General features: G+C 44.1%; 1 protein-coding gene across 1 annotated transcript in view; it reads left to right on the forward strand.

The window, feature by feature from the left end:
- SLC1A4 (solute carrier family 1 member 4) overlaps nucleotides 1-17,190 on the forward strand; it is a 35,351-nt gene that overhangs the window by 5,168 nt on the left and 12,993 nt on the right. Inside the window, exons 2-7 of the mRNA XM_042036714.1 lie at nucleotides 4,723-4,765; nucleotides 5,900-5,962; nucleotides 11,012-11,178; nucleotides 13,624-13,857; nucleotides 15,095-15,289; nucleotides 16,727-16,861. Coding sequence (XP_041892648.1) covers nucleotides 4,723-4,765; nucleotides 5,900-5,962; nucleotides 11,012-11,178; nucleotides 13,624-13,857; nucleotides 15,095-15,289; nucleotides 16,727-16,861 — 837 coding nt within the window. The remainder of the gene's footprint in view (nucleotides 1-4,722; nucleotides 4,766-5,899; nucleotides 5,963-11,011; nucleotides 11,179-13,623; nucleotides 13,858-15,094; nucleotides 15,290-16,726; nucleotides 16,862-17,190) is intronic.

The following is a 17,190-nucleotide window of genomic DNA, read 5'->3' on the forward strand; positions in this document are numbered from 1 at the left end:
CTAGTTCTTAAAGTAAAGGTAAGCGTCCCTCTTTGCTTGTGTCACTTTCTGAGTCTGGAATCTCTGTTGAAGTACAGGGATTGCTGACTGATTTTTGTAGGAAGAACTCAGTGTTTTCATTCATGTGCCTGCATTGTCTGGCAGGGTTTTTTAGTAAGCCTCTGAACATTTCTGCTCCTCTCATTTGTTCCTTATACTTGTTGCCTTTTACTACTGACTCCCCCCAGTTACGTTTTATTTTCCAAGCGTCAAAAATACAGACTGGACCAGTAAGGCAAAAAAGTATCAAATATCTGCTATAAGTAAGCACATTTTCAAGTTTCTGTGTGTTACAACAAATGCACACACTCACAAATATGAGTATGTCCAGGGCATGTGTTGTGCATCCACATATCAAAAAGCAGATGAGGAAAATTACTGTGTGACATTGAATAAAAATCTTGGGACAGAAAGAAAAATGAAGGTACTGAAGGGTACTGGGCTCTGGCATTTTGCCACAGATGCAATGAAGTTACTGTGAGTGGACTTGTACCATTGGAAAAAAAACCTGAAAACTGGAGATAACTAACACAGAATATTTTTTTTCTAGACTTCCTCAAAAAAAGTGTGTTTTTCAACAGCAAAGTTTTCGGCCTCAGAAGTGGAACCTTTTTGTAAGAAGCAATGCAGGAGGAATGCGTAGTATTTTAGGGTTTCATTCCATTTGCCTGGATTTCCCTTCATGCTTTTGCTGCCAGAGCAAAGTTGTTTGCAGAGCTCTAGCAAACGAATCATTTAGAAACAGTTGTTAATCATAATCCCTTACACATACAGTGGAGGAGTTCCTGTGTAATCCTCATCCCACTGGTGGTAAGATACAGGGCTGTAAAGAAGAGAGCAATTTGGCCATAATATCAAAATGGAGAAGGAGGAGAGTTACAGCCCCCCTTTTCTCCCTTTGCAGCTCCAGGTTCCCGTAGTCGTCTGGGATTCCCAAGAGTGGATGTTGCAGCTAAACTAAGATTTCTATTACAGCAGAAATACAGTGGGATCTTCCTGGGGAGTAATGGTCCATTTTTGACTGGTAAGAGCAGCTTTTCACAGGAAGAAAGGTGCATTTATCCAGCTGTGCATAGGGAGATGGTGTGATGAGCACAGTATTCAAGCAGGAAATACTCACACACTGAAACATCCACCCTTGGTGCTGCTGCTTTCTTGTTCCTATTTTAAGAGGATCTGAGAGGGGTGCTTTCTCATCCTGTGTGTTGTGCAGGTATGTGGAGGTTTCCTGGCACAGCCCAGCTGTTGCTTCAGCCCCAGGACGCAGCTGTCCCCCATGGCAGCTGTCCGATGGATTTCTGATGTGGGTTTTTGTGGGGCTGTCTGCGCAACTTGCAGCAGGCAGAGAGAGGCTTTTGTGCCTGGTGCTTGGTGAGGGGACTAAGTCTCTCTGTGCCACATACTTCACTTTTGTGGCACAAAGGAGGTGGGCTCTGTGCATGTGTGGAGTGAGGTGCAGGCAGCAGTGCAGCACCTGGGGTGCAGGGAGCACATCTGTCCCCCTGCCGTGGTGTGTTATTATGGCCTGTCTCGTTCGTGCCACATGCAGCAAGTTTTGTCTCCCTGCAGTTTGGGGCCAAGGCTGTCTGATCCCACACTGCCGTGCTGGGCTCCTTATCACCCAGAGCCAGGGTTTGGCCAGTGCTGCGTTCTTGCGATAATCCACATCTGCTTCAAAGAGGCGACTGTGTTCTCTGGCACAGGGATGGGGATGGGGCCATCAGAAACAGTCAACAATCCAGCCATACAACCAGGGTGATTTCCCTAAACTCCATGTTCACATTTGCTACTAGCTTTCAAAGCAAAAAAACCCTTCTAAATGTTTGGTCCTCACAGAAAAGCCAACTGGCGGACACCCAGTTTTCATTTGCATGCCCAATTACCCAGCTCATCAGCTTCCCTGTTTGTTGGTTCACCCTCATAGGAGGGATGTCCACACTTCCCCATGCGACTCCTCTGCTCACAGGGACAGAGCTGTGTCTGGGTTTCTGTGGTAGGTGAGCTTCACCTCACCAGGTGTGAGGAGCAAACGCTGCAGGCACAAGTCCATGATGGGCCCAGGCAGGTCACCAGCCAGCTTTTGTCTCTCCCCGGAGCACGCACCATCTTGCCCCGTTTTTTAGGCTGTGGTGGTGGTGCACAAATCCATCCAGGGGTAAGAACTTGTGATCTAACCCATCTGTAATTAAAGGTGAATTTAATTCACATGCTGACTGATCTTAGGTGAGGAATGAGTGCAGTCTGTGCAGACCTTGTGCCTCTAAGATAAGCCATTTATCTGTTGATTGCTTTTTATGACGTGACACATTTTGTTGTTAAGCTTTGGGATTGGAAACAGAGAAGCAAAACATTATTTTATGTGGTTTTGGTATTTAGCAGTCAGGTGTACTTAGAAGTTGGATTGAACAGAACATACAACTCCTTCTGAGCTGCTTGATTAAGATCCAAATTTTTTACTTGGCTAATTGTCAAGTCCTGTGACTGGTGCTGGAGAAATAAAGCAAAGTGTCTACTCTAGGTTCTTTTTTAGCACTATTCACATGTGAAGTAAGAACCTGCCCCTTGCCTTGCTGTAATAGGGTTGCTGGCATCACTTAACTATGTGCTTTAAGTATATGCTTGGAGATAAGTTAATGTTTGGTTACTGAGGCCCATGCCTGACATACTGTGCAAATTATGGAGGGTTTGGTTTCCTGGCCACATTTAAACACTGGAGAACCATGTTGTTTAGGCTGTAGGATTGCTTCCTTTGGTTTTGTTTTCATCAGGATGGAAAAGCTGATTTAAAGAAAAAAAAAAGAATTGATTTCTGGTTGCTTTTCAGTCTTTTTTCATCTCTTTGCTTCTTCAAAGTCCAGTCAGTTCTTTTTTTTAAAAAAGTAATCATCCTGCTATGAAAAGCTGAAAAGAAATATCCTTTTTTTCCCAACAGCATGGGCCCATTTGTATATGTGATATTTTAATCCTGATAAAAGCAAGTTTGCTTTTATTTTACTCAAGGTTTTTATCCACCAGGGAGTTCCAGCTGTGCAAGAACTGGAACAGCTGAATGGACAGCACGTTAGCTGTCCATTGATCTTATTTGACCAATTCTTTAGCGCCTTTGCAGAGGGAGAGCTCGCTCTCCTGCTTTCAGACAGACAGCTATATTGTCAGCTTTTGAGGAGAAAAAGTTGCTGTTTCTTTCATGCTTGGTGCAATGTAGACTCCAGAAGACAGATTATTCTTGCAGCAATCTTCCTAATGCACTTGTAGTGCAACTGAGAGAGAGAGGCTGAGGTATTTCACAGCAGATGAATGTTTGATGAAGTTCCATGGCCTTTACAGTTGCTGTCAAGGCTGTGGGAAAACTCCCCGTGTGGCAGGAGAACGGAGCCATGCAACCAAAAAGGCCAAAGTCCTTATCTGGGCCATATTTTAATCTCCCTCTTGCTTTCAAAGATTTGACTCTGCTGTTCCATTTCTTGCTCTGGTTTGGATTTGCACATTCCATGTCATTCGTGGAATGACCACAGCTGAAAGCCTCATTTAATGTTTGCCAGGATAACTACGGCAAAAATGGGGGAAAGTTAGCAGGGCACAGCCTGGAGGAAGCTGCAGCTTCCTCGGAGCAGCACAAGGAGCAAAGGATGGGGAGCAGCTATCCAGATGGTTTTTACCACAATTAACTGGCTCTGGGTAAGGTCTTCTGTTTCCTTACTGTAAGAGTTCTTGTGCCTCTGTGTTGCCTTCTGCTGGCAATATTTTCTGCTCATACCCATCACCTTCCTAGCCTTGCCAGCTGGGGTCCTGCCCAGAGATCAGCTTTTATTCCTATTTTCCTTTCTGACACAGAAAACCAAAAGGTGTCATTTGGCATGGGGACACATACTCTTTGCCTATAAGGGGAGAAAGGAATTGTAGCATTAAAACCAACTGTAAGATGCCACAAGAAGCTTGGAAGAATTCCCTGCTTGGTCCAGTTCACTATTAATTTCCTGTCTGCATCCTGTATGCAGATACTGGATGCTCAGAGAGAGTGTACATCACTTTGCGTGCTGTCCTCTCTGCACTAACCTGATGCTAGATTGGCATTTCTGTATGAAGGCACTACTGGATCCAAATGTTCCCTAGGAGTTGCCTGTACTTTCCATCTATGTTGTCAAAGCCCTTGCAGAGAAGTCTGGCCTGTGATATTGTTCTGCTCTGCCTTGGTGATCAGGGAAGCTGGCCTTGCTGTGTTGAAGGGTTAAGCCATTCTCATAAGTGGATTTTGCTGATTGGATTGTCCTCCATGTTGATGCTGTGATCGAAGTGTAATCACATGAGCAACGTTAAAAATCTGCCTGACACTGGAGGCCACAAGCTGGTGCTGCAGCTGGTGTGGCTGAGCCAGTTTCTGTAGCCACTGGGCAATGGGTGTGTGTAACCACTATTGTTTCTGATTGCCTCTGGTGGCCCTGCCCAAGAAGTGAGGTGTGGCAGGCAAGTATCTGTCAACTCTTTCATGTGAGCTGAGGCATCCACACCTCTGGACACACAGCAAGCTCCTTGCTGCCACAGTGTCTTCTGTGCCACACACCTCACCAGCTCCAATGTGCTTGCCTTTGAAAAAGGAATTCTGTTTCTGAGAGCAGGATACATCAGTGCATTCATTTGAGAAATTCTCCATGACGTATTGCATTTCTTGTTTGTCGTTTACAGAAACCTGTTTCCTGCAAATCTTGTTGCTGCGGCTTTCCGAACGGTAAGGTCTGTGTGGACTTTGGACGTGAGCTACAGTGCACAGGCTCTTTTATTGGAAGAGGACTGGAAAGATGGTGTAGGAAATACCAGAAGTTAATTTACAGAAAGTGGGGTTTTTAAGAGCACATGATATAGTCAGACATACAACTTCCATGGAAAATGATTTGACAAGTATTCCTCAAACAAAAGCATATCCAAAGCCCATCTTTTCTACCTTCACCAAAAATATTCTTATAACTTTTGGTGCCATGTTGGGCAGCAGTGGCAATCCTGCTTTGTGCCAGGCTGCTTACCATTTTGCAGGAGCTAGCTGGGAATCCCTTGGCTACATAGTTTAGAGCTGGGCTCAGAACAGACGAGGCTGAAGACTTCTAGGCTCCCACATGTGTAAGCATTACCCGTTGCCTGATGGTTTTATTCAGTAGTTTCCGTTGTATCCCTTGCTGGATTAATTACTCAGCCTGGCTTCTCTTCCAACAGGGACTATTTGGTGGGATGATTACTGGCACCAGAACATAGTGTGGTTTAAACTGATGGATAGGAGCTGTAGGGCTCCAAAAAGATTTTCATTTAGTTATTATTGCTAATTTTAGGTGTCAGGATAGAGAGGATTGAGAATATTGTCATGGTGCAGAGTGATTCTTTGTGATACAGGAGCAGAACAATAACTTTTGCTTTCATGGTGTTCTGTGGGTTTGCTTTTGTATCAAAACCAAGGGCAAACTCTTAAAATCAAGTTCCATTTTGCATGAATATATAATGTGTGTATGTGTATGTATATATATATATATTAAAAAAATGTATTCCATGAGTAAAAACAGAAGCAGTACAAAAATAACACCATGAAAAGGATATTCTGTGATGCCTCGAGTGTCGAGATTGCGTGTGTTCAGGGATGAAATAAAGCAGTCCTCTTTTCCTCTGTGGTGCTGTTGTCACAGGGAATTGACAAGGACAGAAGCTTTTCCTTCCCTCATATTTAAAGAAAACAAGCCCAAAGAAGTGCCCTGCTTTTGTGAGGTGTCTGGTTTATTTATCAAAGTAAACTGTTGCCCTAGATTTTAGATATTTTGCTGACAATTTTAATGCCTGCCTCACCATTTTTGTCTGGTTGTGGTTTCTTTCTTACCTGCAGTATGCGACAGATTATAAGATGCTGCTCAGAAACACTACCTCTGGAAACACCACATGGGAAAAGGTAAGGTTGCTTCTTAGGTTTTGAAACAAATTGTTGTCAGTAGTATTTGACTACTTCACAGCCTTTAATCCTTTCCAGCAGTCTTGGGAAAGAAACAAGTACTTTTCTTTGCCTGGAACTGAGATACACACAGGCTGGATGAGTACGCACAGCCACAAGAGAAAGCTGTGATGGAGAGTTGAGCTCAACGGATGTGACCCATGACACTTTATTTTTTTAGGCCGTGCTTTCTTAGACCTGGTCTCACTTGATCTAAATTTTAGTCAGTCTGCCTAATGTTTCCAACTAACTTTCTGTAGACATGGAATTAAATAGCAATCAGGCTGGCTGAGTATGTCCCTTAAGCCTTACTCTTCATTAAGAGTTTGGAGAGAATGAATTTTTTTCCCTCTACCCAAGGCTCCTAAAAAAAAAAAAAGAGATTTGTTGGGTTGAGAATTTTTTCTCATTGCTGAAATTTTGTTTGAAGCAGTAACAAGTGGTCTGAAGGAGTAAAAATTACAGACAGAACATTACAAATAGGCTATTGTTGCAATGGTGTCAAAAAGGGAACTGATGTGTAGGTGTAGACAAAGCAGAGAGTGGTATCTTCTATATGTAGCTGGTAGCTTCCAGAGATGCTCTGTATCCCACTGAGTGTCATTTCTCCTGCAGACAGGGCTATCAAACATGTTTGTTATTGGCCAGAGCCAACATGTTGCAGGCCCAGCAGTAATTACCATTGTCTTACAGGCAGCATGCTGTGAAACAGACCCAGGGTCCCAGCCTGCAAGGTGTCACCTTGCTCCAAATAAAGTGTCTCATGTGCTGCCATGGGATTTTGGGGAGACTGGTCTGAGAAATTTCAAGGTGATTTTCTCTTCCTCAGGCTCATTCTGGCTGTCTGAGCTCAGTATCAGATGTTGGGTTACTATGTTTTTAATGTGATTTGAATTCCCCTAGGGCAAGAGACTAGTAATGTTTGCATTTGTCATGGAAGGGCTCAGCTGGGGTTTGCACACCAGTTTGTAAAACCATCAAGGAAAAAGCAGTTTATGCTCCCCCAGGGAGCTCTGGAGCCTATCCCTGAGCACAGGAATCATTGGCTTCATTACCTTCTCCTCCCCATGCATGGTGTGTGAGCAGGTGATGCAGAACAGTGTTTGCAGACTCTGCTTCCAGCCCTGGGCTGAACTTTCGCCAGCCCTGGAGACAGGATGACAGGTGACTGGGATGATGCATGAACTGAGCAGGGGCAAAGCTGTGCCTTGCCTGAGAGCCTGGCATCACAGGGTGAGCAGTTCCACTGGGGAAGGAGGCAGCTCCCTCTGCTCGGCGCTGCCCATGCCTGTGGGATTGCATTAGCCCAGATCCGCAGTCACCCCGTGTGATACGGATGCAGCCAGTGACTGCAGAATGCCAAGAGGGCACTTTCTCTCTCCGTGCCCTCCTGTCCTGGGGCAGTGCATGCCCCTGCAGCATCGTGCTGCTAGAAACGCGTTCGGTATGAAAGGCAGCGTGCGCTTAGAGGTGCGTGTTTGTTGCAGAGTGCACAGTTATTCGACATTTAAGCAGGGGTAAATGAAAGGGGAGCAAGTCTTACATTTATCTTCAGTGTCAGGTTTGATATGGGCTCCTTAGCAACCAAGCACGTATTAAGGCTTACCATATCCATTGGACAGAGTGCTGGCTGTCAAGTATTTTCTTAATGCTTGTTCAACACCATCACTTTTCCTTAAGAGATAAGAATGCATCTTTTGGCCCTTTAAAATGCAAGATTATTTTTTCATTTTTCCTCTCTTTTTCCTGCTTATCAGTCTCCTGTTTGATGTAACATCAGAAAAAATATTCTGAATATGCCACTGGTGTCTGTTTTTGCCAACAGTTATGATGATGTAAAGGTTATTTCCACTACTACTTTTCCAAAACCTTTCTCAAGTTGTTGGAGCAAAACCAGAGCTGAGCTTCTTTAATTCCAGCAGACGCCCTTCTGTCTCTAGGGAAGAACAGACCAAATAAAAAGAGAGCATCATCTCAGTTTTGTTAGTTTAGTTTCAGTACTGGTCTGACCATAGTATTTATGGATAGATGAGGATTAAGTTTGGAAAGAAGAGTATGATTTTTGGATATCATAGTGACAGAAGTTTGGTTCCAGAGCAATAAGATCATATTCCTATCTACTTTTTTCTTTCTTCAGCAGAATATTTGAGTGAAGAGGAGAAATGTTTTCCTTCAACTTTCCGTACGAATAGTGTAGAGCAAAATTTTCCATTGATTGTATTTTTTTCCCCCCACTGGTTAATAGGCCCTGTCTTCTCTTGCTGATGAAATGAATAGTGGGGCACGTAGATGTTTGCTCAGCCATGTCCTTTTTTTGTTGTTTCACATGCTCACCTCATGTTTACCCAGCTTTTATGGCTACATCCTCTCTGTTGCTTTGGCAGCAAGACTTCCTGGGGCACAGACTATCTCACTTTACCGTCTGCAGGACAGGGACCCTGGGGGGGCTCAGTTCCTTTTCTGACAGGAGTAAAAATACACAAACCAGTTGTTGTTCTTCTTCCTCACATCACATGGCTGCATTTTCTTTTCAGCCACCTACTACTGGGACAGTTCAATGTCAGCAGTTGTTTCCTTGATAAGCATTTTGTTTCAAGAGCTAAAAAACAATGGGATCTTCAGAGAGATTCAAGGACCAGAAGAGCTCCATGAATCTTCCTAAGAGAATGAATAATTTCAGGCAAACAATAACATGTCCCATAGTTTGTCCAGGAATAAAGTTCTCAATAAAGCTGTTTTTGTTTGGTGTCCACAATGCTGCTTGGTTTGGCAGCCCCTTTGGGGTGATGCACTCTTCTGTTAGAGTACAAAAAGGCTGTTCAGCATCTGCCAGTTTTAGAGGCCGGGATTGTGAGGCTCTTCCGCTGAAGATTTACTGCTGGACTCATTCCATATAGTGTCGCAACGAGGTGGAATTCCCTGAATGCTGCTGCAGATCGTCCCCTTGATTTGCAGGGAGAAATTTCTTGCAATATGTTACTACTCTGGGCAAGTGGTGCATCTTCTGCCTACATCTGCAGTGATGAGAGGCTATGGTGAATGCTGTGTGTTGTAAAGAAATTGGTGAGAGAGAGAGAGGAGAGCAAGACCTGAACGTGGGGACAGGATGACAGCGAATAGAGGGAGACAGCTCCCAAGGTTTTGGCAGTGGCACACACAGTCATCCTCTGGTCACCAAGAGGTCAGGGGGTCCCCAGATCACAAAATCTAGGCTTGAAGGGCTAGTGAATGTGAGCACTTGGAGAACAGCAGCAGCAGTTACCACAGTGCTGGGAGTAAGGTGGAGAGACACCTCTCCAACGTTGAAAGAAGACCATGTACTGTCATTCTGAAGAGTACAGAGTTTCTCTCCCAACAACACCCAGGTCAGAATGCCAGGCTCTTGCAGCACCGAAACACTGAATTTCTGTTCCACAGCGAAGTTTTATATATTTTTTTTCAGAATGAGAACCAAAACAAAAGAGTATTCAATGTTTTTAGGACTTCTTGTACGAAAGGTTTGGGCGCATTATGGTAAAATTCTGTTCCACCTGAACTTCTCTTATTAATCCTGTATCAAATGAACCCAGTATAAAATGATACATATTATAAAATAACATCCCATGTACACACACTGTTTGTTGATTAATGGGAGGGTGTCATTTTTTTGGTCTTAACTTCTCGAACCACAGAAGAGTTTAGAGCTCTCAGTCACAAAAAACCAGAATATAGCCAAAACTATCCAGACAGAGAAGTGTTACTGTGTGTAACAGCATATTTCTTCAGACATCTCTGGAAATACACTGTGCCTCATGTTTAATATCTGTCCATGTTCTCAGTTCTTTCAATCAGACATCAAATAAATAGTGGCAGCTTAGCCCTGAACAAGCAACTAATAAAAAATTGCAGATTCCATATCTAATTATTTTTTACCTAGCAAATAAAAAAAGCTAGCACCTTCACTGTTTGTAAACCCTTCTGTTAACAGCAGTTTAGCCTTCCTGCTTTTGTGTGTAATTTATATTTTATCCCCTTCCCTGCAGGACTGTGTTTCCACCTGCCATTGAGAGACAGTCCAGTTCAGCAGTGTACTTCCAGCAAAAACATCATCTTAAGCAGGCTCGTTTTATCAGATTTAGCAGATCAGTATCCTGAGTTCTTTAGTCAATATTCATTTCAAGCTTTTAGCTCAGAATGTATTTTTCTTTCCTAGTGTTGAGCTAGTGTCCACTTAAACTAGCCAAAAGGCCAAAACTTGTACACAAACCTCATCTGTTATAGAAGTTCTTCCAAATAAAACAACAATTTAACATGTTGAGTTTGTACTGCCAAGTTGGGGGGAAAAAAGAAACAGTTTGTCAAAACAATTATATTTTTATGTAGCCACAAGAGCACTCATTCAGTTCATATGATACTACACTGCCAAAGAGAGCTCCAGCTCTCTTTGAGAAGCAAACTGTGAAGGACTTACATAGCAGACCTGTGGGCAGACTAGTTTTTGTTAATAGGTGGATCCTGTTTTTTATCCTCTCACTTTTCCCAGGCAGTGACATGGTTTCTGAGAAGGGGAGCAGGTATCTCCCACAGACATGGACAGATGAAGGAGTAGGCTGCTACAGTTTGCTGCCTTTCTCCCCTCTTTTTTGCTTCATAATACTGTTTTATTTTCTTGGGGTTTTCACCTTGGTATCATCATTGCACCAAAATCATGAGTAAATGGGAGTTCTTGTGTTCTCAGTGACCTTTTCAGGTCACTGAGAATATAAGTATTATATTGAAGGGCACAAGGGGAGGTAGTAGCAGGCCCTTTCCTTCTCCAGTGAATCCATGCCAGCCCATAGCTAGGGACGTTTGTATCTGAACTGTGTTCTGATCTCTTTGATTTCCTCCAGCAAAATAGGTTCTTCCTTTCCAAAATAGGTTCTGCATGTTGATTTCAGATCAGTCAGGCAGCAACAAAATGAGGCGACCCTTTTGTTAAGTTTTGTGCTATTCTCACATGTAACAAGCCGCCTTGTTTTGTCTCTGCAGATCCCTGTCGGTACTGAGATCGAAGGGATGAACATCCTGGGACTGGTGCTGTTCGCTCTGGTTTTAGGAGTGGCACTGAAAAAGCTTGGCCAGGAGGGGGAAGATCTGATCCGTTTCTTTAACTCATTCAATGAGGCAACAATGGTCTTGGTTACCTGGATTATGTGGTAAGCGTGTGACTGCACTACAGTCTAAGGCTGATTTGTCTTTTTTATCCTGCCTATTAATGAGCAAATACATTCTTTCACTTACTTCCCTGGAGTCTAAAGTTTATGGGGTGAATGTTGCTCTGATCAATCCTACAAAGCTTTTGACTGCAAAAAAGTTTGTTAGTTAGGGACTGGAGCACACTGAACTTTCTCATTAGGCAAGAAACCAGCATTGGAGGAGGCAGCACCTCTAGAGAGTGGTTCAGGCTACCTAAGCTGGGGTAGGAACAGCCTCCTGGCTGGGTTTTCCATCAGGTAGGATGAACCTTGGCCTTAGAGCAGTATCATGGCCGTCCTTGTGTAGCGATATGGATTTAGGCTGCTCCTGTGGCACCAGCAGTACTAATACCTCATGTACAAAATTAAAAATATTCATAAGGATAGCTAGCAAACAAATGAACAGTGGGACATTTCTCACTCCCTTTCCAAAGCTGGTGAAAAAGCTGTAAATGTACCTTAGCAGGAGTATTTTTTTCCTTCTTCATTCTGCATTTTTTATTTCTACTGTTTTCCTCTCCCTAAGAAGTAGAAGGGTTTTAACAAAACACCTGATTTTACACAGTTAGTTGCTATCATTAGGGATTGAAAAATTCAGTCTCCAAGCAGCTTAAGCTTTTTGCTGTTGAGTGTAGTTCCTTGGACACTGAATACTGATAAGAGGCAGTTCATGTATTCAGCTTATTCAGTGCTAGCACTTCAAGCCAATCAGTTGGTATGTAATCTTTTATTTTGTGGCTTATGGGGACCACTGCTGACCCTTAACAGTGTAGCTCTCACTTGTTCTCTTTCCTTTCTTAAGGCTCTTGTGTAGTCCTGGTATTTATTCAAGATCTGTCAAGCTGCATGTGCTTCCCAAGGGATACTTTGGAATGGTGAAATCATACGAGCAGGAGCAGAGGCAGCTTGAGCTCATATCTGGTCCTGTTCAACAGCCACTCTCGTGTTTAGCAGCGCTTCGGTCTCAACTTCCAGTTCTTTCCTCTCCGGCCTCCCTCTTCAAGGGGAGGAATTCAGTGTTCATGTTTGCAGGGCTTGGGCAGGACCAGGGCTCAGCTGGATCTGGCTAATCAGGGACCTCAGAAACACAGTTCGAAGGCAGAATTGCAGAGGCTAAGTGGGGAATGTTCCATAGGCCCCCCTAGAGATTTGGCCAAGGGAGGACAGAGGATGTTCCCATGGGTCTGGGACGTAGGGAGATGCTCTCTGGATGGAACAGGGGAGCTGCAGAACCACTGAGGGAGAGGCAGGCCAGGAAGAAGTGAGTGATCTGAGCAGCCTGAAGGCTTGCCCACCTTTCCAGACCTTTGCATGCTTAACCAAACCTTCAGAAGTTTGTCCTGACTCCACAAATCAGCTTCTCTGAACATGGGCATTGGATTCTTTATTCCTGAGATGTACAGCGAAACCTTTTGTAGTCACATGATTTCCTGGGGCAGGATTTTGGGGAGCTGGATGATCTTTTAGTATTTAATAATCTTAGAAGCAGAAAGGGATGGAGCGTGGACAGCATCAGCAGAGGTGCTCAGACACAAACATCCCAGTAGAGCTTAGGAAGAAGCTGGCCCTGGGCCTGCAGTGATTCACACAGTTTGTTTAGAGCTGCTGTGCTGTTGGTACAAGGGCAGTTCAGTCTTTCCAGGGCTGATCCCAGCTGCATTACTGGGACCAAAGGTGTGGCTGTGGCCTGCAGGTGGCCCTTCCCCTGGAGCAGTTCCAGGTGCTCTTGACAACAAAGGAAACTTCAAACAAATGCTGACGTGGCATGTTTCTAGATGGGAGGCATGGATGTGTGTGTGTGCCTGGCTCTTGGCTTGGGGGAAGCTCTGGAAGCCTGATCATTTAACTTAGTCCTTTTTAGGCAAATAGCAGAGTTAATTGCTGTCTTTGGCACACTCATCAGCAGCCTTTAGCTGAGCTCTCTGGTATGTGCACAGCTTTCTCTTAACACCCACTGTGTTGGCACCCCATATGTCTGTGATTTTGATGACCTGACTCTGTACTCGTGCTGTGAGTTTCTGCATGTGTAAGACCAAACACTTTCACCCCTCTCTCTACTTCAGTGATACCATACTGCTGCTTTCCCCTCCCCACTGATGTCTTGTCCTGGTAGCTCCTGGCAGCGTTCCTGCTTCCTGCTCACCTTCCCTTTGGCACTCTCCTAGCTGTTTCTCTGAGGGCATAAGTGAACAGACCTTTTAAAATTTGACTGCTTACCATCCACCAAACAAGAGTCTTAGAAAAGCCTTCCAAATTTGCCTAACCTGAGCATGTGGTGAATAAGGAACCACCCTTCAGTAGGTGGAGCAGATTCTTTAGCAGAATGTTATCTCCAGGATGGAAAATGTCATGTTTTCCAAGGCTTCTTGTTTGCACTTAATGACAGCCAGTATTTCATTTACACAGGTATGTACCTATTGGCATTATGTTCCTTGTTGGGAGCAAGATTGTGGAAATGGAAGATATTGTGCTTCTGGTGGCCAGTCTGGGAAAATACATCTTCGCCTCTATCCTGGGCCACATCATCCATGGAGGAATCATTCTGCCGCTTATTTATTTTGCAGCCACACGGCAAAATCCCTATCGTTTTCTCTTAGGAATTATCACACCACTTGCCACTGCCTTTGCCACTTGCTCCAGGTGGGTTTCTGTGCCACTTCTGGGATTATAGCCTGGTTATGTTTGTCACCCTAAACTGGCTGTATCCACTTTTAGTTTTAGGTGTGAATATTGTTCCTGAGATTGCGAAAAGAGACTTCTGAGCATAGAGAGTCCCACTACTGTCAGCAGCCTGCTACACAGCACATGCTGATAATTAGCTGTTGAAAACAATTCCTCAAAATATTGGGACTGTAGCATGATGCTGATTTGGAAATATCTTGGAAAAAAAAATTAAAATTATTGTCTTTAAATGATCCTGCCAGCTGTCCTTTCAATTTTAAGTAAAGTGAGGGTCAGTAGTGAGAGACTTTGTCCTCAGAAGTTTACTTATTAAGTTCAGAATGACCTGGAACAAATTTAGGCTTACTTTTGTAAGAGCAAAGTGGACTTGCTAGTGTAAAGGAATTCAACATTATTGATTTCAGAGATCTGGCCCTATTAAGTTTTATTTCTCATAACCAAACTATTGAGCATGTCATTTACACTTTTCTCAAGTACAAACACCTGATCAAATAACACATCTATAACACCTGAACAAACAACATTTCTATATAAAATCATTAAATCTCTGTAAAATCATTTTGGTCATCTCCAAAACTAGATGCATGTCTGTCAAAGGAGCTGAAATACTATTAATAAACTCTCTCCTCCTGCATAGTAGGAGAGGGTTTATGAATAAAACCATGTGATTTGTAATGCAAGAAATAAATCCAAGAATGATGTTTTATTTTTAATTATTTTTCTGTTCATTTGAGAAGGTACTTAAACAGCATTAACAGAGGTTGCTGTTGCATCTGTTGTATATATATTATCATAGAATCATAGAATGGTTTGGGTTGGAAGGAGCTTTAAACATCATCTAGTTCCAACCTCCCCTGCTATATTTGCATCTGTTATTGTATTTTTGTAGTCTGAGACTTGTTCATTCCACAGCCATGTAATGTTGCATACTGTGTTAAGTCATGAGTTCTTGCTTCTGGGAGATTAAAGTCCTTATCAGCTATTTCTGGATGAAAGCAGATTATTAAATACCTCTGCTCAAAACTCAAGGAGTCGGGTCCCTCATTGCCATCGTGTCAGAGAGGGACTATAAAATGGCATTGTTGTCTTGGCAGTCCTGCCTGCAGCATGTTAAGAACATGAAAGCCATGAGAGCAATGAGGCATTCAGAGTACCCTGATGCTCTGTGTTTCATTTCTCCCTGTTCTGTTCCCAGCTCAGCCACGCTCCCGTCCATGATCAAGTGTGTTGAGGAGAACAACAGAGTCGACAAGAGGATCAGCAGGTTTATCCTTCCCATTGGGGCCACTGTAAACATGGATGGAGCTGCTATTTTCCAGTGCATGGCAACTGTGTTTATTGCTCAGCTGAACAACGTCGACCTCAACGCTGGGCAGATCTTCACAATTCTGTAAGTTGCTTGCAACCCCATTCTTCTGGCCCCTGACACATTCAAGCTGTGGTCTCTCTGTTAATAACTAGCAGTTTGCATTCCACATCTCTGACCTAAAGCTTACAAACTGCTATGTAACATAATTATAGGGTGATTAAAGGATGGAGTCTTTAAACCTTTACAAGATTTGCCAGAGTCTCGATTTAACAAAAGGTAGAACCTGGGGCGGGGGGGGGGGGGAGTCGAATTCTGAAACAGACTTCGAAGCTGTTTAAAGCTCTTTCTCACATGAAATTCCTCTCCTTCCTTAAGCATCTCACTCCTCCATCCTCCAGACAGCATTAGGCCGGGTAATTGAGGCATTCTGCTCTGCCCAGAATTCCCCCTCTGGATGTCTTAGAAAATTCTCCTGCCAGCTCCTCGCTTCCTTATGCATCTTTTTCATACTAAAGACTGTTCCTGCTTACCTCTGTCCTTCCTATCATCACACTGCTGGCTTTCCTGATCAGATCTCTTTTTTTTCTCCTCCTAACTGCTTTGCTCCACTATCCCCTCCACAACCTCAGTCCTACCTCCTTCTCTAAGACTCTCTCCCCTCTATGCCTGGAATATCCTCCAATGTCCCATATCCCATAAAGTGTCATTATCTTAACTTCTCTCCTCAAAATCCCTTAAATGAGGATGCTACAAGCAGTTCTGGCTCCTCACTGTGCCCAGCAGCCACAGCTGCATCCACCAGATGCCTCTTAGGGCTGGTTCCTGGCATTTTTTTACCTTCCCTGGGCAGGTTTTATTTCCTTCTTGGTTGTGTTTCCCAGTATGTTGTTTGTCTATTTAAGGCAGGGCTAGGGCATTGGTTTTTTTTTTTTTTTTTTTTTTTTTTGGTGGGTAGCCAAATTAGCTTTTCAGGTACTCTCAGTGAATCAGGTGTGAAGATAGGTCTGAGGATGATGCAGTGATAGCCCAAGGAGAGCTCAGTTGCAGACATCTGCACACAAAACAGTGTGCTGAGCACATGCACTGCAGGTTTCCAGCTCCTGATTTGGGGTCTGTGTTGGAATGCGAACGAGACGCAGAGAATGTGCTGTGCCCTGCAAGGCACAGTTTGCCTTTATACATGTGGGGTCAGAAGGTGTAAGTCACTCAGCGTGCTGGAGCTGGGAACGTTAGTAAGGATACAGTTGTGTTGGTTGTTTTTTATCCTAGAAAGGCAGTCCTGGTGTTGAACCCGGAGTCATCGCCATGGTAACTGCTGCGGATCCCTGCTGAGCCCCTGTCCTCTGTACCCTTTCCTTTGCATCATCTGGCAGGAAGGGGTTTGCCTGGGAAGCAAATACTCTGTGTGTCCCATGCTGGAGCATTTGTTTACAATTCCCATAGCGGGGAAACACATGACAGAGTGCAGCAGGGGAGAGCTGGGAGCTCCTCTAACCAGGCACGGACATTGATTTGCAGTGTGACGGCCACCGCGTCCAGCGTGGGAGCAGCCGGGGTCCCTGCCGGAGGCGTCCTCACCATCGCCATCATCCTGGAGGCCATCGGGCTGCCCACCAACGACCTGTCCCTCATACTGGCCGTGGACTGGATCGTGTGAGTACTGCAGGCCTCTCCTACCTGCTGCTGCAAGGCATAGAAACATGGAATTGCAGTATGGCTAAGGTTGGAAAAAAGCGTTCAGATTGTCAAATCCAGCCGTCAGTGTAGCATCACCACCATGCTCACCATTAAGCCATTTCATGGGGACTCTACCACTTCCCTAGGCAGTCTGTTCAAATTTTTTACAACCCTTCCCATGGAAAAGATTTTCATAATATCCAATATAAATCTCCTCTGGTGCAACTTGAGGCCATTTCCTCTCAGCTTGTCACTTGTTACATGGGAGAAGAGAGTGACATCCACCTCACTACAGCATCCTTGTA

Source organism: Corvus kubaryi, unplaced genomic scaffold, assembly GCF_017639235.1.
Source record: "Corvus kubaryi isolate FWS band 111438036 unplaced genomic scaffold, C.kubaryi_AGA036_p1.0 37386, whole genome shotgun sequence".
Taxonomy (NCBI): domain Eukaryota; kingdom Metazoa; phylum Chordata; class Aves; order Passeriformes; family Corvidae; genus Corvus; species Corvus kubaryi.